This window comes from Branchiostoma belcheri, unplaced genomic scaffold (assembly GCF_001625305.1).
Source record: "Branchiostoma belcheri isolate BF01 breed outbred unplaced genomic scaffold, Haploidv18h27 scaffold138, whole genome shotgun sequence".
Classification (NCBI taxonomy): domain Eukaryota; kingdom Metazoa; phylum Chordata; class Leptocardii; order Amphioxiformes; family Branchiostomatidae; genus Branchiostoma; species Branchiostoma belcheri.
The window spans coordinates 16,298-44,281 of NW_017802802.1; the positions used below are offsets into that span (position 1 = coordinate 16,298).

The 27,984-nt window shown below is 40.8% G+C and overlaps 4 protein-coding genes across 8 annotated transcripts; 2 read left to right on the plus strand and 2 right to left on the minus strand.

The window, feature by feature from the left end:
* Nucleotides 1–63: 63 nt before the first annotated feature.
* Nucleotides 64–18,023, minus strand: LOC109464431 (protein N-lysine methyltransferase METTL21A-like). Its single transcript, XM_019761411.1, has 7 exons — nucleotides 17,970–18,023; nucleotides 3,339–3,492; nucleotides 2,852–2,922; nucleotides 2,244–2,287; nucleotides 1,710–1,914; nucleotides 1,300–1,457; nucleotides 64–995 (listed from the first exon to the last, which is right to left on the minus strand). The coding sequence occupies exons 2-7, from the start codon at nucleotides 3,449–3,451 to the stop codon at nucleotides 798–800; spliced, it is 789 nt and encodes a 262-aa protein (XP_019616970.1). The 5' UTR covers nucleotides 3,452–3,492; nucleotides 17,970–18,023; the 3' UTR covers nucleotides 64–797.
* LOC109464430 (DNA polymerase iota-like) lies at nucleotides 4,303–17,905 on the minus strand. Of its 5 annotated transcripts, none has more exons than XM_019761408.1 (11): nucleotides 17,750–17,905; nucleotides 17,062–17,093; nucleotides 16,689–16,891; nucleotides 16,061–16,162; nucleotides 15,447–15,611; nucleotides 7,637–7,783; nucleotides 7,148–7,387; nucleotides 6,560–6,738; nucleotides 6,213–6,304; nucleotides 5,902–6,029; nucleotides 4,303–5,659 (listed from the first exon to the last, which is right to left on the minus strand). In XM_019761408.1, exons 3-11 carry the CDS (start codon nucleotides 16,849–16,851, stop codon nucleotides 4,566–4,568), a joined length of 2,310 nt encoding a protein of 769 aa, XP_019616967.1. In that variant the 5' UTR covers nucleotides 16,852–16,891; nucleotides 17,062–17,093; nucleotides 17,750–17,905; the 3' UTR covers nucleotides 4,303–4,565. The 5 variants fall into 5 exon arrangements, with proteins under 5 accessions (XP_019616967.1, XP_019616968.1, XP_019616969.1 ...); XM_019761409.1 differs by having other exon boundaries at nucleotides 17,062–17,096; XM_019761410.1 differs by having other exon boundaries at nucleotides 7,148–7,384; nucleotides 17,062–17,149.
* On the plus strand, nucleotides 8,475–15,440 carry LOC109464428. Its single transcript, XM_019761403.1, has 5 exons — nucleotides 8,475–9,801; nucleotides 10,666–10,875; nucleotides 11,372–11,463; nucleotides 11,904–12,010; nucleotides 12,476–15,440. The coding sequence occupies exons 1-5, from the start codon at nucleotides 8,986–8,988 to the stop codon at nucleotides 15,094–15,096; spliced, it is 3,846 nt and encodes a 1,281-aa protein (XP_019616962.1). The 5' UTR covers nucleotides 8,475–8,985; the 3' UTR covers nucleotides 15,097–15,440.
* On the plus strand, nucleotides 18,017–27,984 carry LOC109464429 (elongation factor 2-like). Its single transcript, XM_019761404.1, has 13 exons — nucleotides 18,017–18,141; nucleotides 19,443–19,657; nucleotides 20,586–20,779; nucleotides 21,120–21,328; nucleotides 21,697–21,930; nucleotides 22,127–22,379; nucleotides 23,035–23,230; nucleotides 23,637–23,895; nucleotides 24,585–24,799; nucleotides 25,532–25,778; nucleotides 26,250–26,432; nucleotides 26,728–26,860; nucleotides 27,283–27,984. Exons 1-13 carry the CDS (start codon nucleotides 18,139–18,141, stop codon nucleotides 27,474–27,476), a joined length of 2,535 nt encoding a protein of 844 aa, XP_019616963.1. The 5' UTR covers nucleotides 18,017–18,138; the 3' UTR covers nucleotides 27,477–27,984.

Here is a 27,984-nt window from a genome sequence, read left to right on the forward strand (position 1 = left end):
ATCTGTGATTTTTTTCAATCGTTGTTACCATGAAAAAATATGACATTAACTTCAACGACGCACTTTGTTTATCACATCTTGTTTATCATGTAAATATAATTATACTGATTCATCATCTGACAGCAGATCATTAGTTAGATACATGTGCGGTTCCGCCAAAGTCAATCAAAGTTATTACTGTAGTACTGGTGGGTTACACATGTTTAGCTTTTGGCACAATCAGGCTTTAGAGCCGGAACTGTTTATTCTATCTTCTATTACAACTTATTTACAATTTACATATTATTTTAACTTACATTAGAGTGAAAATTCATCTGAGTTGGTAAGTTACATAAAGAAAATTAAACTGTAAATCACCCTTTTCTCAACCGGATCGGGTAGCGATACCGACTTCCGACGAACTTTGACCCAGTGCTGACATCACTCGTGCGGAAAAATCATGTGTCTACAGCACTTGGGTCGGAGCTGTAGACACATGATTTAGCTGAAGACCGATCGCGAGGGATTCGGTCGAAAATTCCGGTGAGTCAAATTCTCTTTGAGTTTGAGAACAGTTTAATTTTTACTATGTATATAAATTTCATCTTAAAATATTTCATCTTAAAATAAAATGATTTAGGATACAAAAATTCGCTGCTATTACCTTATTTCACTGTACTTGTATGTCTCTAAAATAAAACTTCTTCAAGCTATGACTCAGAGTGATGTTTTCATTATTTTCTATTTTAAAAATACTTAAAAGTATCACAGTTAAAAATCTCTCTAAAATGTGATTAAAAATATAACAAGTTACGTATTTATGACTTACGCATAAAACTATAAAGTTTGAAGTTTCTCTTTTGTTTCCTGGCTTCTTGATATTCTGGATTGTTTTCCAAAGGTATGTTAGAACAAGTCAGGTTGTACTTGTGTGCAATGTTCAACATTTCTGGGACAGTTGTGTCAGGTGCCTTCAAATACCTCTCCTCATATATTGTGATAAAGGAAGATGATGGCTGGAAATAACAAGAGAAAATCATTATATTTAAGGAAATGCTTTGAAGTCTGTAGTTTCCTTTATGTTTGGTCAAAGTGAATATACATGGTAGTTTTAACTACAATTCAAAAATAGCAGCACATCGGAAGAACGTACTACGGCTGCACAAACCCCGGATTATTCAAGGTTTTGGTTGGATGTTTGGTAGACATTGCATCAGAATTTTGCCCGTTGCAGGAAATATTTTTTCCGACACAATAACTATGTTGCGCATAAAAGTGATATACCTCCCAGGTTATACAAAACAAACAAATGAAATCTACCTTTAGCGACAGAAGTTGAGACACAGTTTGGAGCAGAGGTTCGACATATTCTGTCCAGTAGATGACGTCAGCTCCCAGGATGACATCAAAGCTGCCATACTTCTGCTGGAACCTGGGTAAGTCTGCACCCCAGTGGAGGTACACACATTCAGGACGGTCTGTGGTGGGGGTTGTTTATATATATATATTTATATATATATTTACAAGAATATATATTGTTTTGGGTAATGAGTTGCCAAAAATTTGCCAACGCTTTTGCACATAGACAGCACGCAGTTGCATGTACGGCGGGTTGTGCCCCACGCTACAGGGAGTCAACATCTATGGAGGCTGGAAGTCTAAAATCTCTAAATTTCTTGTTTTCAATTAAGTGTAAGAAGTTACTAGGCATGTACACATCAGTAACGTACCTTCTGTATGAGGAAAGTTGTGTTGTATACTCCTGGGTACCAGTTCCTCCAGCACCAGCTGACAGTTATCAGTGAGCAGGACCCTGCTGGGCTGCCTGCTCAGTTTAGCAGCCACCAGTCCTGTCAGTCCAGGGCCACATCCCAGCTCCAACACACTCACATCTCTTACCAGGTCTGGGTTGTCTAACAGGTACCTGGATAGGATCTAAAGATAACAACTTGTGAGAATTAAAAGTAGTTTCATTCTCTTCTTACCAAGCTCCAAAGAGAACTATGTTTCCCCCCGATTTCACAGACAAACATATATTAGGGTTTAACTTAGCTCCCTGCCGTACAGTGGAAGATCGAGGTAACCAGCTCAACCAACTACAAGTATACCCAGTTTCCTCCAGTTTAGTTCAATTTCAGGACAGACGTCGACATTCTCTCACTATAATGTAATATCAGTAAGTATTTAAGTATTTTAAAAACACAAATTAAACCTATCAAATTTGTTTGTCACTGAAGTTGTCTAAAACTACAACAGACACCTACTTTTGCTGATGGCCACACTGCTTCTCCTAGCTCCACGTTTTCCCCTGAAATTGTCAAAACAGCTTTAATTAGTTATTATGTTGCATTCCTCTCTTAACTTTCTCCCTGCTGCCTAACTCTGTAAGTTAGGCTGTAAACAATGCAAAAGAAGGGAATAATGTTAAAAATCCCAAAACCTTTCTTCCAAATATATCTACTTCCAAGGTGAAACTTAACAGGTGGCAAGGTGGTCTTATGGATAAAGCTGTTAACTAATAACCAGATTATGAAGGTTCTGGGTTCTAATCCCTGGTAGGCACCCCACTGTTGTGTCCTTATCACCCATTTCCTCATTCGATCAGGGAAAAATGAGTACCTAAGCTTCACTAAGAGACGTCCTCTCGGATGGGATATAAAGCCAGAGGTCCCGTGTTCAAGTCGAGCCACACTGCAAGCGAGAAAAAAATCCCAGGCAAGAGTAGAGGTTCTTCCTGGTGTGAGTGGTTCAAACGTTACAGCCCAGTCTTTCACGGCAAGTATTTCCTGTACAAGACTGGTGTGACCTAAAGGCAGTTTACCAATTATGTGAAAAGAATCAATTTCTATCGGTAAATACAATTTGTACTTACATGACATGACATGATGAAGGCAGTACAGATCTACTGCTGTATCTCCAAAGCTGATTGTCTCAAAGGAATATCTACAGGGGCCGGAAAGGGTGACTTAATCAATGTTATGAAATACTACAACTTGGAATCATACAGAACAGATCTGTCCTTGGTGCTGAACACTATCCATTCATACAGAACAGATCTGTCCTTGGTGCTGAACACTATCCACTCATACAGAACAGATCTGTCCTTGGTGTTGAACACTATCCATCAATACAGAACAGATCTGCCCTTGGTGCTGAACACTATCCATTCATACAGAACAGATCTGTCCTTGGCTGTAGAACGTCCTGTAGAACGTCCTTGTTGGAATACATTGTACAACTGGAATACAGTTTCAACATTGAAAAGCAAAAATCATGAATTTAAAAAGTTTATTACCAGCATTAGCCTAGTCCTCTGTACAACCATTGCTCAAAACACAATTGTGCCCAACTGTACATACAGTTTGTCAGGTCTGACAGGCATATATCTCTCCTGTATCTTCTTCAGTAGATCAGGATCCAGCTCTTCCTTCTCTTCAGTATCATCATCAACACCACCTCCATCAGTCGCCATGGTCAAGTTTACTCCCACATCCTCCAAACTCTATCTCATGCCTGGGGAAGAACAGCATTATAACAAAACCTGGGGACGCATAATTATTTGCATCTACAGGTTCATCCCATATGTTCTTTGAACTTTTATTATCAACAAAAAATTTTAGAGTCAAAACTGCCCAAGAAGATAATCAAGGGGACTGATAAAACATTTTATTCTCTTTTTATTCTTTTATTTGATTTTCTGAAAGAGAAATAATGTCTAAATGTGGCTGCTCTAAAAAAAACATGAATTCAGAGCCCTCATACGTACATGAAAATATTTAAAGCCTTAGTAATTTCATTTGGTTTGGGGATTTTTCTCAACGATTATGGAGATGTGACGATTACATATAGCATAATCTATTCTATTTACGGTTTTCTCAACTCAAATTACATATATTTCCTATGTGAAAGTCCCATTCATTGGCAAGGTTCAGCTTCAACATATTTTAATATCAATTATGCAAAGGACCTTCACATTAACATAATATATATGCAGTGATGTTACCTTTAACTAACATACACGTCACAAGTATGCTAGGGGGACAAATCCACACCACTTGTTCCTGACAGAAAAGCTATCTGGCACCAAGAAGTCAAGACCGTAGCATGTTCAGGACAAAAGATACAAAAACTGGAAGTTCTGCTGCAGTATCAAGGTCAACCACCAGGAAGCCCAGATTTAACCTTGACCTTTGCCTTCCTATGAACTATCAACATACCAAATATCATCACAATAATCCATAAAAACGTTCTGAAGTTATGCTGACCACAAGTATGCAGAAACACACACAGACCCACACAATACCCATATTGCCACCATACATTATCTTCATATTAACTTTATTTGAGCTGAGAACATTGATGCCAGTTTTACAGTACTGTTGCACTACTGTTTAAGTAAGTAGGACATACTGTAATTAGTTCCTCTTTTTACCGTATATAAGCATCATGCACTTGAAAATCACTTTTGACAGAAAAATACAAAATAGTGAAACATCTTATACACATACATATACTTAACAGGAAGTTAACTTTTATCTCAATTCATAACTGACAAACACCTTACAAAATAAGTTACACAAAGATCGCTAGCTATTCATTTTCTTAAAGTATTTTGCAATACTTGGCGACTTTCCTGTCTTCCTAGACTGAGGTTTTCTATCTGTTTGTGTACTGTCTGCTGATGAACTGTTTCTCCTCCAGGAGTTGAGCAGTTCAACTCTCATTTCCCTTGGAAGCTGAGCAAACACTGCAGGATCTATGTCTGGTGGAAGGACAGTGCCTTCAACAGGAACTGTTACAGACGCAGGCTTAGTACAACTTGAAGTGTGGGTATTTTCCACCTCTGAGGTCATTTCTTCAACTTCTCCTATGTACACTGTCTGTGACATGCTGTCACTAACATTTGGGGTCTCTGCGTTGTTCTGACTTTCTTGGTCTACAGACTGACTTGTAGAAAGATTTCTGTCAGTATCTTCTGTTTTCTGATAGTTTGCACAAATTTCTCTCTGTATCTCTGGTGGGAGTTCACTGAAAACATCAGGGTCAATACCAGAGGGTACAGTCTGAACTCTGCTGAGGGGGCTAGCTTCTGTATCTGATGCAGAAGAAACTGCATGGGTCTGAGCAAGTAACTGGAAAGACAACCCTTGTTTACAAGTTCTGATGTCAGTTGAACTTGAACAGCTCTCTGTAGAACGAGATTCTGAGGTATGATACTCAACATCTCTGTCCTTTGTTGTGAAGAGTGACTGGACAGATGTTGATGATCCTACAGTAGCTGTAATCTGTCGACAAGTTCTTGTCTCCTCAAGAGTACCGGACCGGGTCTTGTTTTCAAACTCTAAGTATGAAGAGGATCTCTGCTGTGGTCTGAAGAAGGATTCTATAGAAGATCTTGAAGACTTTGCCCAATGTGGTTGCTGTGAAGCTTTCTTAAGGATATGAGCATCCTCAAGATGTTGAAGCATATGAGTACTTTTCTCAAGTGTCTGTGTTGAGGTGGGCTCATTCTGGAAGAAGTTTTTGATGGATGCCAACTGCTTGGACCTCGCCTCCAGCTTGGCAAAGCAGATGTTGATGAGGGTGAGGTGGAAGGGTTGATTCACATCCACCATCTTACAGAACAACACGACACACAGGTTCAGCAGCTGGGAGATGGTTTCTTTTTCTTTGTTGTCATCTGTAATGAGAGAGATATTATAGGAAAAGTGAGAAAAATTCATCTAGAATACCCCTCTTCATTTAGTTTATTAGGTTGTCAAGTCAAGAAGACATTATCATCACAAAAAAATCAACCATCTTGGATGTTGTCAAGTTTATAGCCTATAATAGTAATACAACATAGTAGGTAAATGCTAACATGCAATCAATCAATCAATCTCAAATCAGATCTACTATCCTCTATTCTTGTACAAAACTCACCCCAAGTACCAAACACATGTGAGTGTATGGCACACTGCCTGCTCTCTCGGTTTGTCCATTTGTTGGTTGCTGACAACTTCCTTACTGTAACTCTGAGTACATGTGGGATTCTTCCATCTCCTTTCAGTCTGAAACACAAGATTTGCAACTGTACAGCATATCTAGGCAACATACCAGTAAATTGATTAGAATTGCAAACAATGCAAATGTCATGAAAATACTCTAAAATAGGCAAATACACTTAACTACCACTAAAACACATGAAAGGTTATTTTTGTTTGACATCAACTTGTTTCTTCTCCCTATTTTACCTTTTCATCAGACTTTGCAGAAGCCCTGTCATCCGTTCCTTGGCATTCTGAAGAGATGCACACTTCTTGAAAGAATCCTCATCACTGATAGTCTGCAACAAAAAATCAGAAATTAAGATACTGGCCATTTATGATTCGAGGCAGATACTTATTCTTATCTCATACCTGAGCCTTACTGTCAACACTACCACATTCATTTGTACATCATGTCACAGAGCCTGCCACTCAAGCATTGACTAATGTTTAGTCACCAAAGAAGATGCTGGCAGTGGCATCTCCCTGGACCAAACCCATCATCAACTGCCATGTAAGGAGGCCGATGATGATGAAGCAAGTGTTCTACTTACCTGTGGGGGACCAGTAAGAATGACAGGAGAAGGGTCCACCCCATGACACAGCTGCTGCATGACCTGGGCAGTCTGGGCACCAAACTCTGCCTGGAGGACGTTAGCCGGAGCATCTTGGAGATCCTGAACAGCACTGATACCCAATGTCTGTAGTCTCTTAAAGGTGCTGGAACCTATACCTGCAAGGGACAGGACAAAGAGGGAAGATCACAGGTATGTGATTTTAGGTTACTTGTATTGTTCAAATAAAGATGGAGACAGTTACTGTATTGTTTTAATTAATCTAACATTATAAGACATTTGGTTGTAGGGCAACAGTTCTAAACTAACCGTGTATATCATCAAAGTTCTAAACTGGTACTGGGTATTCTTTTCTGCCTCTTATCAACTTTCCTCGATCTGCAACTTATTCTCTTTCTTCAATCGTTAACAATGTACTTTTTATGGTGTGTGCATATAACAATGGTAAATATGTAAAAGTGGTTGAAAAAATGGAGGTAAAATATACATGTATGCTCCCTTTACATTTCTAGTTCTAGTTCTAGTTCTAGTGTAACATTAACCTACAGTGTAATTGGTCACTATTACCTGGTATGTTCCTGACAGTTTTGAGTGTTCCCATGAGTTGTCCCACCCCCTCAGGCAGCAGGGTAGTCTGCTGGTTGGGCTTGTGCTGTCCTGCCACCAGCTTGGCCAACAGTTTGTTGTGTGCGATCCCTGCGCAACACGTGATGCCCAGCTCTGAGTGGAGGGTCTGACGCATCTCTGCTGCGATCTGGGAACCACAGGCCAGGCGCACGTGTCTCTCATCTTTTAGTAAGTCACCTGCTGTGAACAAATTTCATCAGGTTTGTGAAATGATTCAAAGCAAAGTTCTTCATTTACAACCACTTGTTCAATAAGAGACATTTCGATGATCATCTGTCACCTCATCAGTCTATCACACCTAGCTTCAGTGTACAGTGAACAGTCAGTAACACTAACAGGTCAATTTCAATGTGCAGGTATGCAGAAAAAAGTATTTGAGTCCTGTAAGAACTGAAGAAAGATGATCTTACCGAAGAAAGATGATCTTACCTTCTATCTTCTTTTCAGGAAAGATGTGGCCATTCAGTTGGGGAGAGGAGGCAGACTTCACCCTCCCATGGACAGTTTCTGTCACATCCACAAAGTTCTCATCAAACCCAAGTCTTTCAACCAGTGGGGAGAACTTCTGTAAAGCCTCTAAAAATAACAGAACGAAATGTTTTATTTAACGCTAAGGAAAGACTAATATAACCAGGATGGTACCAAGGCTAGTACAAGTAATGTACTATAAGAAAAAACATCACCAGTCATTATGTATATTTAAGTATTCCGTGCCTAATTTTCATAGTAGCAGTGACCAAAGTATAAACATGCTAGGTAATGATTGACCCAACTTGGTCATGAGACTATGACCGTATGTTAAGTCCCATTTGGGTCTGAGGAAAAAAGCAGAACTTTCACCTGACTAGCACTGAGTGAGTGAAGGAGATGTGTGTAGATCTCTACCCAGACAGCTTCACAGATATATAGAGTCTCAGACATCCAGCAGGTGAGATTTAAACAAGTTTGTGTTTGTTTTTTGCACAACTAGTAAACTGCCTATAGGAATAACACACAAGTTTTGGACAGTAGGTACAAGGTGCATAAGAGCAAATTGTAAGGTTTGATTCACTTGCTCTCACCTGGAAGGACCCCTATGCTCTAAATCCCATCCGAGAGGATGTCTCTAAAAAAAGCCTCATGCTCATTTTCACCTGAGTGGAGTGAGGAAAGTGCTACAATTGGGTCTGCTAGGGATTCAAACCCATAAACTTTTAAATGATATTTTATGTAACGTTACTAAACAACCCTAGCCAACCTTACAAGTTACATGAGTTTGCTGGGGGGCTTGGCTATTCCTTGCCTAAAAAATGTCTCTCTGAAATACATCTTCTTGATATCTGCCTTGGTTAATTTTTATTGCAACATTCAAAACAACAATACATTATGCAGCTGTGTCATACTCAACCAAAATGGCTTATGTCAATTTCACCATTGAACAATGAAAAAACAAATGATACAAGTTGTAACAGAAAGGGGAACAGGAATAGGAATGGGAATGGGAATGGGAACAGGAACATCTGTTGAACAGAAACTGAAGAAGTGGATATTATCTAATAATCTATTACAACTGTTACAACATAAAACAAAATCATATCACATATACAGATATACATAATACATGTACTTTCCAAATTACAGATAAGATAGTGAGTAACTGTGTTCTTGTGTATCTTATTACCTGGATGTCTAACTTTCCCCAACACATTGCAAATTAAATGATAGAATCATCATAAGTTGATTGTATATATATACAATCAGTATATACATGTATATTATTATGATGTGCCTTGTCTAGAATGGCCAGAAATCTTCAGAATTTCTCACTTGCCAAGTTTTCAAAGCAGCAAATTGTTCTTGTTTCTTTGGTGAAGGCTAATCATTGGAATGAAAACAAGAAATTGTCCAACATCAATATGAGCAGCCTGGCAAACAAGTTACAAGACTTGGAGTCAAGCTTCATCAGAGGACAAGATGACCAGGCGGCTAGCTTGGGGAATGCGCTTAGAGAAGCCATTGTTTGCAAGGACTGCTTCATGGAGGTAGAAGTCCTGAAAAGTCTTGCAGACCTGCATCTTCAGAAAGGCAAGCTCAGTAAAGATTCAGCAGAGTTTGACAAGGCTGCTGCCCTGTATGCTGCTGCCTTTCTGCGCTGCAGAAGCCCAGACATGAGCCAAACACTTGAACATCGCATCGGCTACATGGAACAACTTTGCAGAAAACTGCTGCAAGGGTACACTCCTCATTATCTAGAGTGTTTGTCTTCAGACTACTGGGGTACTGCTGACAGCAATGTCTTAAGGGTGGCAGAAATTTGTGACAGATTGGACAGAAGTGTACAAAAATCCAAGCGCTCCACTGAGAAGATCTATACAGAAATGTTGGTGACTGCAATTGGAAAGGGGGACGTGCTTTTGGAGCATGAGGTTCTGAAGTCACTTGGGGACTTGTACCTTGACAAAGGGAAGAAGAGGAAAGCATCAGATGCATCCCAATTCTCCAAGGCAGCTGCAATGTACAACAAGGCCCTGACAAGATGTGACAAGCTCCAGCAAAAACAGACTCTGTTCCACCGTATCAATTACATGGAGAAGATCAAGGGGACAGTGCCAAATGTGAGTAGTTTTAAGCCAAACTACTGATGATGACAAGGATTAATCATTAATAAAGGGTTCATGCCCCACCCCGAGGTGTATATGGTGAGATAATCCCTGGTCAGGTGCGATAACCACTGAATAAACCACCAAGTGAGCGGAGCGAACGAGGTGGTTTATTCAGTGGTTATCGCACCTGACCAGGGATTATATCATTATATACACTGAGGATAAGGTGGGGGATTAATGCTATCATCATATATAGCCTATCCAACTGACACAGTTATTTCGCACAAATTCCTTTATATAATTCCTCCATTGCCGAAAAAACACGTGAAACAAGATGGCATGGATAGAAAAACAGATAATCTAGGCAATCATATTCAGTCACCACATGACATTGGAACAGTACCACTTTAAGTGAGAGTATCAAAAATTGTGTTTAGTCTTTTTCTGTTCAAATTTCATTTATATCTTAAATGTGTTATATTTAAAAATCAATTATTCAACTACAATACGTTTTTAAGTACTACAAATCTTAACACTACTGTTAGTGCCCTGTCCCCTGTATAATGGTACGGTCCAAAAAGTGGTCAGTTATTGTAATAACTGACCACTTTTGAGGTTACAGCATGATAACCAATGGCAAATGGAGCCTTCTGATTGGCATTGAACAATACTAAGTCTTGTTTGACACTGTTACAAATTTGTGTTGTTGTGGGTCTTTAATATACTACATGTAGTATCTTTTTGCAATACATTAACGTCAAACCTGCCAGGGCTGCACCCCATAACGTTTGATAGTGGCATTCTGGCCTAGTCTGTGCGATAACTACCCATATCACCCAGGGTTCATAACAAGTGAATATGTATTAAATCATGCAGCAACCATCACAAGATGAGCCAAGACCGGGAGAAAGCAGATCGCACATGTACATAGCGGCTCTTCTAAAACAGATGAACTTCTTTAAGGAGCCTGCCATCTACAGCCCACAGAGTAAGGAACCTGAAACACAACAGGCTCGGGACCATCGAAGGGCCATGGCCATGCAAGACTTAGTTGTGTTGGAGAAGGCGAAAGAAGAACTGGATAGGGTGAGTCACAACATACATAAATTGCCTAAGAGGCCTACCGACCCTTAGCCTTTTTTTTGTGGAACCCTGCAAGCGACATAATTTTTTGTGCTGATTGACCATTTCTAGCTCCGTGATCTGACACCTGAGTGATAAAGCTTTGTATAAATCAGTTTTCCATCACTGACATTGAAAATATATTAATAACTTAAGACATGTCCTCATGCAAGCTTTAAAAAATGTACTTTGTTAAACTGTATTGGATAAGTTGGATCACTAGAGAGAGAGCTAAGTCTAATTGAATAAAAAAATTTTTCAGGGCTGAAACAGGAAACACAACATATTTTTTCCTAGGCCTGAACATTTAGCTCTTTAGGAAAAAACAGAACTATTATCAAACTTCTGGTTTGCTTCAAGCGATGGAGAAGTTGAAGGAATAATTGTTATTTTTCTATAGTTTAAAGTACAATTAAATGTAACAATAATTGATAATTATATCTGTGAATTCTTTCTCAAGCTCAAGCAGCAAGCTGATGCAAGAACAGCTAAACTGAATCTCTTGAAGAAAGAAACAATAGAATGCCAACTTCGTCCAGACATAACAAAAAGGTGGGAAATAGTAAATTAGTTCCGTATGTTTTTTCTTTGGGGAAATTGGGTCTTTGTTGCAGCAAAAAATACACTGTCAGGTAATTAACAGTCTTAAACTCTGCAATATAATGTAAAACTCTGCAATATAATGTAACATCTATCATAACAACTATTAGAAGTACATCGTTATACAAGGTCAAATATATACATGTACATATGTCACCCTAATCATGAATAAATACTGCACTAGAGATCTCTCTATCACACAATTTCTTAAAGTGGCAGATATGCACGTATGTAACCCAGCAGATAAAATAAATGCTAAAAGAGGTTTAACTTAGTTACTAATAACATAGGTGATATGAGATCCAATTTATACTGTAATGTTAACACAATGCGTTATACAATGTTCATAATAGTGTGCAAACAACAACCCACAACCTTCCTTTCATTTCCAGTAACTATGAAGTCAACTTTAAGGATGGAGAATTCTGCCTTGCCAGGGGAAAGCTGGATTCAGCTGAGCGATATTTTGGATATGCACTCAGGTTTGTGCATGTAAAAGGTAAGGAAAATGTGAGGTACAATGCAAAAATGTTTTCACATGATCGAAACTTATTACAGGTACATGTACATAATATAATGTACATGATATCATCACAAACAACCATGATTAATTTTGTTTAAAATAAAAAGTTCCTGTCACAGTACTGTAGAGTTGAGAGTGAAAAATTTACATGATAGATTTATGTGCATAATATATATTTCATAAAAAAAGATAAAGCAGGTAATTGCTTTGATGTTTCATACTCCTTATACTTCTTGTACTTCTTATAACTCTGACAATCTGCATGCAACAAAACAATCAGTTTATGGAAAACATACTTGGCTTACAGAATATGCTGTAAATTGAGGCTGCAATAAGCAAGGCTGTGATCATGTTTTAAAGACTTTGCATGTGTAGACTTCATTTAAAACCAAGTTGATGTTTATGTTACAATCATTATGAGTTCATGCTCTTTATCCCCAGATTCTACCCCCCAGCAGTACCAGAGAGAGGTGGAGCCCCTATGCAAGTTGGGGGATGTCTACAATAGGCGAGGTCAGCAGACAGGGGACGGGGGAGACTTTGTCAAAGCAGCGGCACTCTACAATGCAGCAATAGCCAGGTCAAAGGATGAAGTTCACAATGGTAACATAATGATAGCTATTAAAGACGTGGAGAAGTCATTCCTTAAATATAGCTTAGACATACACTGCAGTATGAGCCAAGATGACGTAGAAAAACACAAGAAACAGCTGAAGGAGATGCGGAACCAGATCAAGTTGCAGATGGAAAACATTGACCAGCAACTGGATCCCTATGTATATGATGAGGATGACCCATGTGTCAGAGAGATAGAGGCAAAACGAGCTCAGGCTGTCAGGCAGTTGTTTGAGAACATTGCACAACAAAGGAAAGATTTCATCAGCTTGCTTGTAGAGGAGTGTATTGGGTTAATGGGTCCCCCTCCCTGTAAGTATGCTGTGATAGGTTTGGGTTCACAGGCCACAGGACTGGTAACTCCATACTCTGACTTGGAATTTGTCATCTTGGTAGAGGAACAGAGTGAAGAATACCTTGTGTACTTCCGCAACATCACCCACTATCTACACCTCAAGGTGGTCAACCTTGGAGAAACCATTCTCCCAGCGCTGGGAATAAAAAGTCTCAATGACTTCTACTCCAAGAAACCACAAGACGACTGGTACTATGACTCTGTTACACCACATGGCTTTGCCTTTGATGGCTCAATGCCAAAGGCAAGCAAGACTCCACTAGGAAGGAAGGTAAGGACAAACGAAGAGCACGGCACTGAGCTCATCTGCACCCCAGAGACAATGGTGTCAATACTAAAAAATGATGTCACATTATACCTGAAGAGAGGGTATCATCTTGCCACTATCTTGAAGAACCCATGCCTGATAGCAGGGGACCAGGAGTTAATTGACACATACATGACCATCTCAGTACAGGAACTGCAAGCTGATAGGAGTAAAATGGCTCAGCAACTGGCACAGGAGACACTACAGGAATTAAACAATAAAAAGTACAATAACAGAGAAACGGTAACAGCAAGACTGATAGATGTAAAGAAAGACCTCTACCGCTTCCCGCATTTAGCAGTGGATTGCATGGCACTGTCTTTCTGCATTACGCCCACTACAGTTTGGAAGACAATAGAAGAAATGGAACACCAAGGAGTTATTAGTCCCAACAATGCACATCACTTGACAGTGCTTACCAGCATCTCAGCAGAACTCCGGCTCAGAACATACATCACAAGTGGTGGACAGAAGGAATACCTGTCTGCATTGGCTTCAATGGAAACAGCACTGCATGGACTGGAATCTTCACTTGAGACGATAAAACCAAGTGCACTGATTCCAGTTTTTCATCTTCCAAATGAAAAGCAGCTTTTCAGATATTACTATACAGTAATTCCCCTAAGAGAAGTTTTGTCAGAATTGTGTCAACAGAAGCCAGTTAGTTCTGACTTTGATTTATATGATAGTTCCAAAAGAGTACAAGGTATGATGTGCTATGAGCTGTGCAAATACAGGCTGGCTATCAGCTACTACAATGAGGCACTGCAGAAAGCTAATGTAAGTGACAGTGAGAAAATGCTGTTGCTCGTCCAAATTGGCGATGTTTTGCACAAGATTGGTGACTGCACAAAAGCAATTGGTTACTATGAACAAGCACTTCACATGCATAGAAATATCTATGATCAGGGTTCAGCCCATGCTGATATGGCTACCTTACTCAATAACCTGGGATCAGCCTGCAACCATCTGGGTAAGCACAAGAAAGCTATCAGCTACCTTGAAGAAGCACTTATGATGTACAGGAGTATCTACAGTCAGAGTGAGGCACATTCTGACATTGCCAGAGCAGACAATAATCTGGGAGATGCCTGGTTTTACTTAGGTGATTACAGGAAAGCAATCAGCTTCTATGAGCAGGCATTACAGATGAACAGGATTCTCCATGGTAAGACCACAGCACATCCTGACACTGCTACCTCCCTCAGCAACTTGGGGTCAGCTTATCACAAAGTACTGGGTTCTTTCAGCAGGGTAATCCGCTGCCATGAACAGGCACTGCAGATGCGTAGGAGTATCTACGGTCAGAGTACGGCACATCCTGACGTTGGCAACTCACTGAACAATCTGGGTAATGCCTGGCACGACATGCCAGGCCACAGCATGCGGGCAATCAGATACCATGAACAGGCACTGCAGATATACAGAAGTATCTACAGTCAGAAAACGGCACATCGCGACATTGCAACCTCACTCCATTATCTAGGGCAAGCCTGGAGCCATTCAGGTGATCACAGGAAAGCTATGAACTACCTTGAACAGGCACTACAGATGTATAGGAGTATCTATGGCCAGCACACAGTGCACTTTGATATTGCCAACTCACTGAACAGCCTGGGGTGGGTGTGGCACAACTTAGGTGATCACAGGAGAGCAGTTAGAACATGTAAAGAAGCCTTGGGTATGGCAGGGATTCTTACCCATATGGACAGAAGTCACCCTTTGATAAAAAAGATTGAATTGAACCTTTCCACCATCAGTTTAGAGTCTTTTTTATTAGAATAGACGTGAGTCAATCATGTGGACTGCCCTATTGCAATGCAATCTGTTTGTATGTCTTTTGTTTTGCATGACCAGTAAACACATTTGGGCATAACACATCAGTTTTATCTAATATATATATGGACTATAAGGATTGATTGACTCACTCCAGGATGGACCATACTCTTTTCCAAAAGACATACATGTGGTACCATTTGTGCTTAGAGGGGATGTGTACATTATTTGAGTTTTTCCAAGTTACATTTCAAATGGGCAGATTTATCAATCCAGCCCCAAATTAGGAGTGCATGTTTATTCGAGATATGTATTTTAATAATGATGAATTTATGGCTACCACAGTAATACTATCTGACCTGTGATTTTGTAGGACATCTCTCTATAGTGTGTCAGGTCTTCTCCCTTCACCAGGACCAGTTCTTGACACAGCTCCTTCGCCTGCTTTATAAACATCAGCTTTGTCACACCACGCTTCCTAGCAACGTAGTTACACGTCACCACAATGTTCTTCTGTTGGATACCTGGGAAAAGTAGTCATATCTTTGCATTAAAACACTTATACGTTCATGAGTAACATTATGAGAAAAGCTTTGCTTTGAATAAAAAAATTAACAACTGGCTAGTCTAAGACCCTTTTCTGAGTAGTTAACTTAATATGTCATACAAAATAACTCAACCGACTGAAGACAATGAGTCTGAAGACAAGGGAAACCAAGTAGGTTGTCCTTAAAAAGTTGTCAACAGAGTGAAAAAGATCTTACTTTTGTCGGAAACAAATTCTGTTAATACATTACATTACATTACAATAACTTATCGTGTTAAGTTTCTTTGTTTTTTTTATATCTTTATAACACTATTACTATTAATCAATAAGTTAACAAGTTACTTTACAAAATCAATATAAGGATCTATTCATTCTATTATTAAAAGATGAACATAAAAGAAATTTGGTCCATTATATAAGCCTTACCCAGTGGTTTGTCTCGTAGGGTGGGGTCTCTAATCATCTCTACTTGAGCATAGAAACAGTCCACATCAATATGGACAATCACACGAGAGGTGTCCTCTTCACCTACAGACAAAAGTATGCATCTGAATCAAATAGTAACATTGTAGAGTGTAGACCCTGGGCTCAAAATATTTTATTCTGCATACCTGTATGATGCAGGTAACGTTAAAAATTTGGTATGACCAAGGAGGTTCAAAAAGACATCAACCGACCTCAAACAGCCTTAACCGACCTCAACCAGCTGCTTCAATTCCTGGTCTAATATGACGTGTACATGTAGTTATGAAGCATTTTTAACGCTATGGATACATCGTCTACGCAATTATAAATTTAAAATACACTGTAACTTTGACGTTTCCCCCCCCCCCTATTTTTTACAGCGTATCGTGTGCTCCGTGGAACAGGGTCCGCCATGTTGTTTGTTTACATAAAGCCGCTAGAATGTGTCGTGCGGCATGTTTTAGACAAAAATTATGAGGAAAGTAAAAAAAGCTTGTGCAGCACAGTGGTCCATAGAATCAGAAATATGATAGAAATCTGAAACCTACCTTGATCTAAAATCTAAAACATAATTTAAACAAGACTGCACCTGAAGTATGCTGAGATGTTGACAGTCTCCTTGACATCTTGTCAGACTGATTATGTTTCTGTGAGTCATCATCCATAGATGCTCCCCAATCCTCCTCTGCATCCTCCTCCTCTTTATCATCATCTTCATCTATCTCCTCATACTTTCTTTTCCATGATGACATGGTCGAGATATCTCATTTCCTTGCAGTGAAAGTACAATGTCTAAAAGTGAAACACATGTACACTCATTATGTACCTGGCAAGTATTCCATCTTTGTTCCTCAAATGATATTTTAACAGTATGCAAACTTTTTGTCACATCTATTAAAGAATTTTGTGGGAAGAAAAAAGGTAATGTTGTACTGTACAATAAGGCTCGAAGTTAAACTTACCTTAAATGTTAGCCAGAAAATCCTGCAGGCATCTTCTGGCCCACAAAAAGACACAAACTGTCAAAAATCAAATGACCACAAAATAGATCTGGAAGGAAGTAAAATACATGGTACTCTTTGTTGTCATGGTCAGCTGGTACAAATTGGCTGATGTTGGGGGTGCAAAACATCTGTGTTACTTTATCTAAAATATATGGGTTATAATAAGACAAAATTCTACTCAATGTTGACTAGATCTCCCTTACTAAAACATCATTATACTTCCTTAGTATTTATAATATAACGTTATATATTATATAGTGTATATATTATATAATTATAACAATATGTTAACGTTAATGGTGTTACAGCATGCTGGTTAAATAAGGATGTAATGCAAAAAATTTACTATGTTCCAGTAAAATGGTAATTATTGTGCATAAACCAAGGAGCTTCCATCATGGAAGCTACTTGCATAAACATATGAACTGAGTGTTGACCTAGACCCTGCCTAAGCTTCGTTGTAGCAAGGACATTGTGTTCCAATGTCCTTGGTTGTAGCATGGTTGTACTAGATATATACTGTGAAGTTGTAGCAAGGACATATAACGATAGTAAACATGTCGTGCCTAGCACAATTTCTTCGACTACATGTCGGTTAAGCAACGTTTTGCAACCACAGCTACGGAAGTAGGACGAAAACATTTACCTTTCCCAAAATGGAATATGGTGGCTCCCGCCAATATGGGTCATAGGTCAACATTTGGAGACGGCATGATTCACACGTGGAGTGCATGCAAACGCAAAATTGAAAGTACAGTATAAGCAATATAGCCATTCCTTTCCATCCCCCCTTCTTATGAATTTTTTTAACATGAATGATATTTAGCCATGAAAAATTACAAGGAGAAGAAATTTTGGAATCTTACCGCAGAAATGGGATTAGCAACGTCATCAATGTCGCAATACCTTCGCAGGGGGCGCCACCTCAGTCCTGGTGACGTCACGCCGGCCTGACGTCGATCCTTTTTCCCTGCAGTCACCGCTGTAGTGGTTGTACTTTTTCATCGGAGGGAGTACATCGCACCAAAATCCAACATGGTAAGCCGCATCCTCCCTCCATCTCATTCAGATTGTGTAGAATACACATTAATGGATCCATAGAACACAAAATGTTGGGTGTACTTTGGATGTTTGGCTGTTTTAGACGGCTTTTTAAGTATGGGTGTCTCAGACGAGCCGGCATTTTTGGATGGCGGCCCCACGTTGGCACTTTTCATGACCAGTTTTCGATCTGCTTTTCTAACAAGAAGTATCAGCGAACCCGAGAAATTTCCCATTATTGTCCTTTTTGTTGATAATAGACTTTTGATCACACGTTTTGGCTCGTTATTTCTCGGCATTTTTGGTCCGTTAGCCCATTCATACACTTTTCAGCCATGTGATTGCGCAACCTACAGGATATGGCGTACCATGTATTAGTGTGGGGAGGGGGGCAAAAAGAAAGTGCGCAGTTGTGTGGCCTTTGAAGGATAACAGCACTATGGCTCCACAGAACTGTGCGAAGTCAGAAAATACTCCCACCAAAAGCATTGACAAACCTAATTTTGACGGAGAATGGACGGTGATATAGCTATAAAATCACCATATTTTGTCGAAGTTCCGAATTTATATATAATTTATTGGAGATTTAGTCACTAGCACAGTCAGGCTAATAAAATGTATTCAAGTTTCTAGGTTCATCATAATAATTTTTGTTTGTTCTTGAATTCAGCCTTTTGCCGGTTGCTACTCGCTACTATTTGTGTACCCGAAAAGGACAGCTGCTGATTAAAAGTCATTGTTGAACTTTGCCCGACATTATGCAACATTCCTTAAGTAATCAATAGACATTAAGCAAATAACTGATTGCAGCCCTGACATAATGAACCCAAATATATGCTTTGGAAGGTTTAGGGACTATAGGCCTCTTAGTACCTAGTATGTGTGGAATAGCTGTATTGACTCTGACCACCTATGAAAGTTGGGAGACATCATCATTAAATGGCAGTGGTTTCTAAACCGTTTTTTTGTGTGATCCACCGTTCCTAAATTCTGAGTGTTAAAGGTAAAATTTACAAATGTAGAAGAGCGAAGAACTTTTTTGCACAGCAATTGTACATTGTGCAATGTGCAATGTATGGCAATGAGTATAATTCGAACACAGTTCAAAAGAAAAGGGTATAAAATGAACTATAACATACTAATTACTAAACATCAACTGCTAATATAATATAATATACAATGAAGTACAGCTAATCATAAGTTTTATCTGGTGCAGGCAATTTTCAGTGTTTCAGATTCAGACAGAAGTATTGCAAGCCCTGAAATATATTCCATATGTGTGATTTCGTGCATTCCAGGTGAACTTCACAGTAGACGAGATCCGCAATGTCATGGACAAGAAGAAGAACATCCGGAACATGTCCGTGATCGCTCACGTGGACCACGGCAAGTCCACACTGACCGACTCACTGGTCAGCAAGGCCGGTATCATCGCCTCACAGAAGGCCGGTGAAACACGGTTCACGGACACCAGGAAAGACGAACAGGAACGTTGTATCACCATCAAGTCAACGTAAGGAAGCTCCTGTTGAATTATTTTGTGGGAGGCATATGTTCTGTCTAAAACACCTAAATGAGGGGAAAAGTAAGAAATGTGAGAAAATATCAGAGCATCAAATTTTAGTGCAAGTCATTAACATGACACTGAAAAAAATCACTGGTTTGCAAGATATGTCAGGAACCTCCCTAAACAATGGAGCAGTGGAGCTCCTCCACCCAGTCCTTATCTCAGCTCCACCCTGTTAATTTTCAAAACTAGTGTTTTTACACCCTTTTCCAGGGTTCTTTGGTCAAATTTACCGATATTTCGTACCCTCCTCCATTCTGTCCTAAATTTCTGGGGAGATCCCTGTATGTATGCAAGTTCACCCCCTAGTGTGCTACAAAGGAACTGCAGACTTGATAGGTTACCTTATATAAATTGCTATTTGTAAATGCCAGAGGCTATGACAAACAACAAGGGACGGGTACCAGTTTTGCTTGATAAGGTCCAGATCCAGGTTGGACTTGAACCTGGACCTGATTATAGTATTACTACTATTAGTACTATTACAGTAAAAAAAGGTAGTACTACACTGTATAATTTTGAATATAAAGAACAAGATACAAGCATGGGTCTCTAAGTACTGTAAATCATGTTAAAATCATGTAAAACTGTACTGGAATGATAAGTTATTTTTTTAATGCATTAGCATATGGATTAAGCAATGTAGTTGATTCAGGGTTGTAGTTTTTTTTTTCCTTTTATGGCCTGATTACCTAATAAGCATGTCTCAATAGAAATGTCTGATATGTTTGTACTTTGTTGAGTCCGAAAAAATCGGATAACGGGTTTCAGTTTTTGGACTCGGTTGTTGGATGTTATTCTGAGTCAAAACCGGTTGAGACGAACTGGCACCCAACCCTACTACCATCCAACTTCTGTTTTGTTGTGTTTTCAGTGCCATCTCCCTTTTCTACGAGCTGGCTGAGAAGGACATGGACTTTGTGCCTTCTGAAGGCAAGGAGAGCAACACCGAAAGGGGTTTCCTCATCAACCTGATCGACTCTCCCGGGCACGTGGATTTCTCCTCCGAGGTGACTGCTGCCCTCCGTGTAACTGACGGTGCTCTCGTGGTCGTCGACTGCGTCAGTGGTGGGTGTTTGTTACTGGCAAGCCCTGAATTAAACCCCCATAGGTGCATGTGTTCCATTTATATGTAACCCTCCTCAAACATGGGACCTCCAGCTTTACATTCTATCCGACAGGACGTCCCAGACCAAAACTAAGTACTCATTTCCTCACCTGTGTGAAGTGAGGAAATAGGCCCAAGGGCACAACACTGTTGCCTGCCAGGGATTCGAGTTGATGAGCACAAGGCCACCTTGTTACTGAATGAAACCTTATTTCAGCCTACATTTTATAGGTTAATAAAGTAAAGACCAGTAAACTCTCTGACCTGACTGACAGTTGTGTTCTCCCTGTGTTACTTCAGGTGTCTGCGTGCAGACGGAGACTGTGCTGCGTCAGGCCATCAGCGAACGTATCAAGCCTGTGCTCTTCATGAACAAGATGGACCGCGCCCTGCTGGAACTGCAGCTTGAAATGGAAGACCTGTACAATAACTTCTCGCGCACCGTCGAAAACGTCAACGTCATTGTCGCCACCTACAGTGATGAAGACGGACCCATGGGTAATATCATGGTGAGTTTAGTCAATAGTTTTCATTTAACACTCAAAATAGTTTCATGTATGTCATCTGATGTCAGCAGTGAAAAATTCTGGATTTTGGGATTTTCTTTTCCTCTACCAGTAGTGTCTTACCTTGCTTCCTTGTCAGTCAGACACCTTCCTCGGAGCTTCTGACTGGACTTCTGCTTCTCGCCACTATACATGTATGTAGCCAATGCGTAGGTGGCACTTTTTCGGCAGTAACACAGGCCCAAACATGGTTTGTACCTCCCTCATCCCTGTTCATCACTGGAGTTGACTTCTTTCTCCAGACCGCTTCCAGGGATGCACTAGTAATTTGAGCCCTGACGGTTACCAATTTTTGTTTGTGTCCTCTCCAGGTGTACCCAGAGAAGGGAACTGTAGGGTTTGGATCCGGCCTTCACGGCTGGGCCTTCACCCTCAAGCAGTTCGGTGAGTTGTACTCCAACAGGTTTAAGATCGAGCTCTCCAAAATGATGAAACGTCTGTGGGGTGACCAGTTCTTCAATGCCAATACCAAGAAGTGGGCCAAGACACCGGGAGAAGGCTACATTCGTGGCTTCAACAAATTTGTCTTGGATCCCATCTACAAGGTTTTTATTGATTTTTATTATTGTTTAATTAATAGGCTGGTTCTAGCTTTTATGAAATTAAGCTTGTTTCTGAGCTATTTCAAATGCTTAGTGTGAAATGATGACAAAAATGTGGTAAGAAATGGCAGACTGTACCTCATCTAGAATATTTTTTTTGTTTTACTGCCCTAAAATTAACCCTCTCGTCACCCATCAGGTTTTCGATGCCATCATGAACTTCAAGAAGGACGACACCGCCAAGGTGTTGGAAAAGCTTCAGGTGAAACTCACGACAGAAGAGAAGGGCCTGGAAGGCAAGCCCCTGCTGAAGGTGGCCATGCGCAAATGGCTGCCGGCCGGAGAGGCCCTCCTTCAGATGATCTGTACCCATCTTCCGTCCCCCGTCACGGCACAGAAGTACCGTATGGAACTGCTGTACGAGGGCCCTCACGAAGACGAGGCTGCTCTTGGTGAGTACATTTATATATATGCAAGTTAGAGCATGTAAAATGGGACCTGCACCTAACCTGTGTCTGTTTGTTTACTGAGTTAACATATACCTGTAGGTGTGGGTAGATTTTTATTTGCTACATGGACTGTTACCACCTATGAAGTGTATTAAAGGAAATAATGTCAATGGTTTTTACCTGTGCCAGAACATCTATGTAAAGAAAAGTCGTAAATATGACCCAGAGTAAATGATGAATGGATGTCCAATGCATGCTTTGGTATGATGAAGAAAATAATATCTTCACTCGCCGATCTGATACCTGTGGCTCATTCATCACTAGATAGATTTTTTTTTTAAAAATGGAAGTAAACGGTTTTGTTTAGACACTGGATTGCCCCATGCCCTTATGGTTGTATAATTTTATGACTGATGAGGCATCTCCAATTCATCTATTAGTTCTTGAACTTTTCATCTCTCAATCAACCTTCAGAATAACCTGAGGAATTGTTTTAACATTAAATTTCAAACACAGCAGAAACATTTGCTTTACGTCATGGAATAAATCCACCATCGTGTAAGTAAATATCTTAACAGTAGTCCCTTCCTAGAATGGTAGACCCGACCCTGTTTACTTGTTGATTTTCTAGCAAATGCATTGTGTTTGTGTTGAACAGGCATCAAAAACTGCAACCCTGATGGCCCCCTCATGATGTACGTGTCCAAGATGGTGCCCACCTCAGACAAGGGCCGTTTCTATGCCTTCGGACGTGTCTTCTCTGGCAAGGTGGGGACTGGGCAGAAGGTGCGCATCATGGGTCCCAACTACGTCCCAGGGAAGAAGGAAGATCTGTACCTCAAGACCATCCAGAGGTGAGAAAACAGCATTTCTGTAGGATAGCAGGGCTGGAAATACACTTGCAAGAACATCAATGACACACTGATTTGGTGTGCCAATGACAGGTTAAGATGAGATAGAATTGTATATTTACCAAAAAGAACAGTGCATTAATATATGCAGGTTAGTGCATGTAAAACCGGGGCTATGTAGGTATTTCTGATGTCTACCTGCACCTAGCATGCACTGGTCCATGACAAAACCAGCACCAGACACTAGGGGGGCATATGACCAATATCTGCCTTGTATTAGTTGAAGTAGCATCATTAAAGACAGAAAATTTTTAAAAACATTTCACTTTTTTTAATGAACAAAAAAACTGTTGTGCAATTGAAAAGAGCATCCTGTAATTGCCCTCTTTTTTTCTCTCTCTCTCCCCAGGACCATCTTGATGATGGGTCGTTACATCGAGCCCATCGAGGATGTGCCGTGTGGTAACATCGTGGGTCTGGTCGGTGTGGACCAGTACCTAGTGAAGACCGGGACGCTGTCCACGTTCGAGCATGCCCACAACCTGCGTGTGATGAAGTTCAGTGTCAGTCCTGTCGTGCGTGTTGCTGTGGAGCCCAAGAACCCGTCTGAGTTGCCCAAGCTGGTGGAGGGACTCAAGCGTCTGGCCAAGTCTGATCCTATGGTTCAGGTAAGATTGGTTCACCCCTAGTTTTTGGAGTTGTTCTGGATCTGTTTAACTGTGTTTCTGTTCACTGCCAGCTATAACTTAAGCTGTAGATTGTGATGACAGTGGATAAACAGGTAGGACTTGAAAGAGCTGGTCAGGCGTGATTGCAGGTCTTCTTGCATTTGTACTGCCGCACAGCGTAATCTGTTCTGGACATGCTGTGGTCTTCTTTGGCAGATAGCTTTGAGTGTTGGGAAATAATTGTGTACATCTTGGCCTGCTAGATTTCTTCTGTTATTTATAATGATCAATAAAAAGTAACCTTGTCAAATTTGAAGGTAATATTTAGCAATCCTGAAACCTCAAGTTGTTATGTATACACATACCAACACCACCCTGGGATGCAGAGTCGACCCATCGCTGCTTACCCTTCCCCGATGTGTTGGAAATTGAACCCTTGCAAAGTCCAGAGTGGATGTCCTGTCCAGGCATTCACATGGTCAAGCAAGGAACATCATCCTGACCATAGCTACATGGTTATACCTACTTGAGATCTGCATTTTGTTGCAAATGTTCCAAAAGAAATTAAAATATTATGACACTTGAGCTTTTGAGCAGAAACAAAGGATTTTGTGGTCCTGTCTGTGCTTTACTCCCTGTTGTTTTGACTTGCGTGGTTTGTTCATACTCTGTTCAATCCCTTCCAACAGTGTATCATTGAGGAGAGTGGTGAGCACATCGTAGCCGGTGCGGGAGAGCTGCATCTGGAGATCTGTCTGAAGGATCTGGAGGAAGACCACGCAGCAATCCCCATCAAGAAGTCTGACCCCGTTGTCTCTTACCGTGAAACCGTGGAGGAGGAGTCAGATATCATGTGTCTGTCCAAGTCACCCAACAAGCACAACCGTCTCTTCATGAAGGCCAGGTGAGGGCAACAGCAGTGGTGCTTGATACTGTAGCACTGCTCTTTTATAGCATGCAGTATTCAAGATGTACTTAGGATTATTTTGGACATTTGTGGATGATATGAAGCAGGGTATTAAATTCTTTCTTGTATATCTGATAATTTTCAATGTTGCCTGCACCATTCAGTATTTAGATTGCATTTGGTATGGATTTACCTGCAGTAACCTGCACATGCAGGTGGTATTCCAAGCCCTGATGAAGGCATAATGGGTGTATTTACTACAAAAAAAATCATTTTGTCAAGATCCATACGTTGATTGATTGATGGATCGGTTTGGTTTTGAAATGGCTTTCTGGTGAACTTAATGGTACAAAAGTAAGCGGCAGTTTGAGCCACAGTAAATGATGAATGGATGTCCAACGCATGCTTCGGTATGATGAGGAAAACAATATCTTCACTCGCCGATCTGATACTTGTGGCTCATTCAGTGTACAGTGTACATTCATGTACATATAGAATGCCAGAGCCAGTGGCTACTAATGGGTATTATTAGGTTGAGAAGCATGTTGTTTGGGTATTTGCAGAAAGTATTTCCAAATTGGAGAAGAAAATTCTGACAACTTGCAATATTGAAAAAAAAAAAGCATTTTGACCACTGCTTTTGTTATGTGAGACACTTCTGATAGTAATATTATTTTATTTGGGAGAAAAAAGAATGAATCTTAACAAATCAAATTCTTTGCTTGTTAGGCCTCTAACAGAGGGCATTGCTGAGGACATTGACAGGGGAGACATCAACGCACGTGACGACATCAAGACCCGTGCCCGTAAGCTGGCGGACGACTACGGCTGGGACGTGACAGAGGCCCGTAAGATCTGGTGCTTCGGCCCTGACACCAACGGCCCCAACATGCTGGTGGACTGCACCAAGGGAGTCCAGTACCTGAACGAGATCAAGGACAGCGTGGTCGCAGGCTTCCAGTGGGCCTCAAAGGAGGTAAGGGGAAAAGAGGGAAGAATCTGGGGTTTAAACTTTCAATCTCAAGCCCCTGTCACACATTCAGAATCTGGTCCCCTGACCAGAAAAGAAGTCCTCATATTTGCATACCAACACCACCCTGGGATGCAGAGTCAACCCATCGCTGCTTACCCTTCCCCGATGTGTTGGAAATTAAACCCTTGCAAAGTCCAGAGTGGTTGTCCTGTCCAGGCATTCACATGGTCAAGCAAGGAACATCATGTAGTAAAAATTTACTAGTAAAAATCCACATTCACCTGCATGTATGCAGGTTAGGTGTAGGCAGAAATACCTGCACAGCTCCAGTTTTACCTGCACTATGCATATGCAAATACTGGTGGTATTTCCAGCCCTCTATCTGTATTAGCAGCTAAATAACAAGTGACTGGGTCAGACAATCTGCTTAGGAAATATATCCCAAGTAACGCCATCGTTTCTCCACCCTCCCAGGGCGTCCTGTGCGAGGAGAACATGCGCGCCATCCGCTACGACATCCACGATGTGACCCTCCACGCCGACGCCATCCATCGTGGCGGTGGCCAGATCATCCCCACGGCCAGGCGGTGTCTGTACGCCTGCCAGCTGACGGCCAAGCCCAGGATCCTTGAGCCCATCTACCAGGTGGAGATTCAGGTACGACTGACCAGCCTCTGGTTTTCTTTTTTAATTGTGCCGTGTAAGTGGCGTTGAGGCGTAATGGTTGGGCATTCAGCAAGGCACCCATGGGTCCCGGGTTCAATTCCACCTACATGCCCCGACGTTGTGTCCTTGGGAACGGCACTTTACACAACTTTCCCCCAACATGCCAGTTATTGCAAATTTCTCAGCAGATGGGCATTATCAGAAGAAAAGCTATATTAGGCCACACCAATTTAATCAATTGGTTCTCCCATTTGCTCACTTAATTTTTGTGTGCTTTCCCCTGCAGTGCCCTGAGAATGCGGTAGGAGGCATCTATGGAGTGCTCAACCGCAGAAGAGGCCACGTATTTGAGGAGTCCCAAGTTGTGGGCACACCGATGTTCATCGTCAAGGCATACCTGCCTGTCAATGAGTCCTTTGGTAAGTAAACATACTGGTAGTTGGCCCAAGTTACAGAGCTCAAAATCCTTTTTTTAATGGTTACATGTAAAATTGCATTTCAGCAGGAATTTTAGTTATTGAACCTTGAACGAGATCATACGATAGAAGTAAGCGCAACTTAAATTTTTTTGACAAAATAAAAGCTTTTTTTTTCCTCGTAGCATTTAGAAATTCCTGAATGTTAAATAAGTGGATCAGTTAGCATTTTGAGTAGATAAGTCTTACCACAATGATAAAAACAGGAAATTTTTTAGATTGTCATGTTCTGCAGCAACAACCGTTCACCACCAAAAGCATTAATATGATTCCACTACAAGGTGATAGGCTGCATGTATGAATGAAAGATGGGAACACAATGAAATGTTGAAGTGTTTTGACTGACTTCTGTGTTTCCTCCTCAGGTTTCACGGCAGATCTACGTTCTAACACGGGAGGCCAGGCCTTCCCTCAGTGCGTGTTTGACCACTGGCAGATCCTCCCCGGCGACCCCTACGAAGACACCAGCAAGCCAGGCGTCGTCGTCACCGAGACCCGCAAACGCAAGGGCCTGAGTGAAGGCATTCCCCCGCTAGACAAGTACCTGGACAAGATGTAAAACAAAAGAGAAAAAAGGATGTTCACTCTACAGCAGACGAAAGACATATAAAATGTAATTCTAAGTTATGTATTGGAGAAAGGTCTGTATAATTTGTTGCTACCAAATCACAAATTTTTCATCCCTTTCATGGAAGTAGGTAGTTGATTTCAGACCATCTGGCTTCCGACTTAAAAGGAAAACCGAAAGCCCTCACTGCCCTTTACATAACATTGTAGTACGTCTGAATACATCTGTATAGAGGAGTCACTCACACCATTGGTGTGGAGAATAGCCTGGGCACATGTAAGGAGACTTAACAGCTTTGAGACTCATTACTGTGTGCTGGGAGTGATGGGGGGAAATTAAGCTAAATATTATGCAATTGCAAGTTTGTTCAGGTCAGGGGAATGTCCAGAAGTCGGCTGACTGTGCAGGCGGTGTACAGAGTCTGAGACACACAAGGATTTTGGAAAATAGCTCAGAAAGAACTTACAAAACGGCTAAAATAAAGAAAAATAAAAATCTA